We start from the raw sequence: 2,513 nt of genomic DNA on the forward strand, positions 1-2,513 counted from the left end.
CAATGCTGCTAAACAATGCTTGCAAACATCCACTTGGACTGTAGGTAGTTCTACTAAATTTTATGCAATCTTTTAAATCTTTCTTTCCCTGATGAATCATGCAGATAGATTTTTGTTTACATTGACTTCCAGGGATGAGTTTTCATTGTCTAAATACATTCAAAGACATTTATAGGTAAAAACAGTGGTGGTTATTTATTGATTCTTAGCACCAATGTTTTGGTCATCCAATTAGAAAACAAAACCAATGCAGTGTGGCCTACACACCAAATAAACAGACTGAGTGAATTCTGGAAATGTGGGGGTTGAAATACATGCAAGACTGAAATTTTTTTGCACAAGCTGTTGAAAGAACAGTGCAAAAACTTGTCTTAATAGAAATTGATTTTAGCACAAAACCAGAAATATAAGCCAAAATTGTTACGTCTTATTTACAACAAAGATTGCAGTCAGTGACTTGTTAGTATTAAGTAGATCAATAACCGTTTAACACTAAGAAAGCATTTTATTAAATACCTGGGAAAACATGGAGGATTTTTTTTTTCTCCTGAAGTTTTTTAGCTCTTTCAATCTCATCTTACAGTCTGGGAAATTCCATCACTTGTCTTCAGAGCATGGGAGATAGAATGAGTCTTGTGGAGCCTGAAAAGCTAATTTACTGCATACAAATAATAAAAACACATTCTTACTTCATTTGTAATACATTTTCCTCCACAGACGCTAATTATAAAAAGACTACACAAGAGAAGACATGCTTTAGTGTCTCCTAGCTGATTATAACAGATCACATACGCTACATATTGTTCTGCTAATGCAACCTTTATCTTTTTCCCAATAAAGAAATTCACTAATCTACTTTGAAAAATGTAACTTGCTTTGGTATTTAATTAAAATCAAATTAATTGTGTGCATATTTGTATGTTGCAACTCCTACAATACTTTAAAAAAATATAAACTAGAACCAAAATAAACAGACATTCCAGGATTTTTCTTTCCTTATCAGAGCACTAAATAAGACTCTATTATTCTCAGTCTCTATGCTAGAGCATAGTCAAACTGGCCTTTTTCCAGCCCATCAGGCCATTGAGGTCGATATACTCTGGTAGGGGTCAAGGAGAATTCGGAAGCAACGAATAATGAGTATTCCCAAGAAAAATAATAATAAAATCACAAAGGCAAACGTTGTTTTCTGTTCCAGGGTCATGCTAGAATTTGGTGTCATGTTCCCAGGTGGCAACAAAGTGGCAGTGAATATCTCTCCCTCCATGGTTCAGGGAAGCTGAAAGGAATGGTCCCACAGTTGCCTTCTTTTCGTCATCAGTTTGCTGAGGTGAGAGTAGAAGCCATTTAGATGCACTCTGCTATCTGTAGGGCAAGGGGGAAGCAATGTTATCTGTGAATAGCCCTTTTGGTTGTTTACTTCAATACAACTTTCTCCTAATGGAGAAAAATGACTTGGAAAAGAGCTTGACAGCAGGTCTGCTTGCCTCTGTGTCATATATGAGAGCTGTCAGAAATCCTGTACCATTCTGTTGGTAGTGCAGAATCCAGCCAGTGATATTAAATGTCACTAGACCCTGAGCTGGCAGTAACTTCTCTCTACCTACCATATCATTTGGACTGGGGTAGAACATTTCTTTTCTGCAAGGGGGAAAACAAGGAGTTTAATCACACTGATCCAGTGGGAAGGCCACAGAAATCGCAAACTGCATGCCTTGCAGCAGGACAGATGAACTGCAGTGGATGTGACTCTAGGCTGGGGAGAAGGGTTTGAAAAACAAATGTAGCTATGGTTTTATACACAAGGATCAAAAATGTTTTGAGGTGGGATGGACCAGAATCCACTGCAGGCCAATAAAATGCACGTGTCCCACAGTGGAAGGCAGCAACCATTCAGTGCCAGTAATATTGCAGCATTTATGAAGGAAAAGCATAAATAACTTTTGCTGGAAATAAGAGAAGATTTAGGAAGGGAGCCTGAAGTAAGCCAAGTAGTAATTTAGCTCAAAGGCAAACATTACATCAAATCAGAATTGGGCTTAAAAACACGGTTAGCAAGAAAATGTTTTTTATGTCACCAGCTCTGCCACATGAAGAGAATCACCAGGATTTGGGACTGTACTTGGCTGTGGATATGCTCTGCTACCGCCTGTCTGGCACTTCTGCTCCCTCGACTGTCTGTCTGGGTGTCCATCTGCCATTACTTCATCCAATGGATTTTCCTTCCAGCAGCAGGGAAGCATCACTGGATGCCACAGCTTAAGCCTGGTCATCAGCACCCCTGAAATTACCTATAAAGTGTCCTCAGGAAAAGAAAGGCTTAAAGTTGGTTGGAGGATAATGCTGTCTCAGCTGAACATGTTGTGTTAATGGTAAGAGGAAGGAAAAGAAATAGGAGAACACAATGCAGAATATAGCAGGCAGGTGGTGAAAATTTCATACAATCATAACCGCTCCATCATTGGAATGGGGTCAGTAACAATTTGTAAGCATGCCTCAGTAACACCAGTTAA

At 38.9% G+C, this 2,513-nt stretch overlaps 1 protein-coding gene across 1 annotated transcript; it reads right to left on the reverse strand.

Moving 5' to 3' along the window:
- Positions 1-1,075: 1,075 nt before the first annotated feature.
- Positions 1,076-1,267, reverse strand: CTXN3 (cortexin 3; the record flags this gene model as incomplete). The annotated part of the gene is made up of 1 exon (XM_082074173.1): positions 1,076-1,267. One exon carries the CDS (start codon positions 1,265-1,267, stop codon positions 1,076-1,078), a length of 192 nt encoding a protein of 63 aa, XP_081930299.1.
- Between the last annotated feature and the right edge of the window lie 1,246 nt (positions 1,268-2,513).

The sequence above is a fragment of the Streptopelia decaocto genome, assembly GCF_964273445.1.
Source record: "Streptopelia decaocto genome assembly, chromosome: Z".
Classification (NCBI taxonomy): Eukaryota; Metazoa; Chordata; class Aves; order Columbiformes; family Columbidae; genus Streptopelia; species Streptopelia decaocto.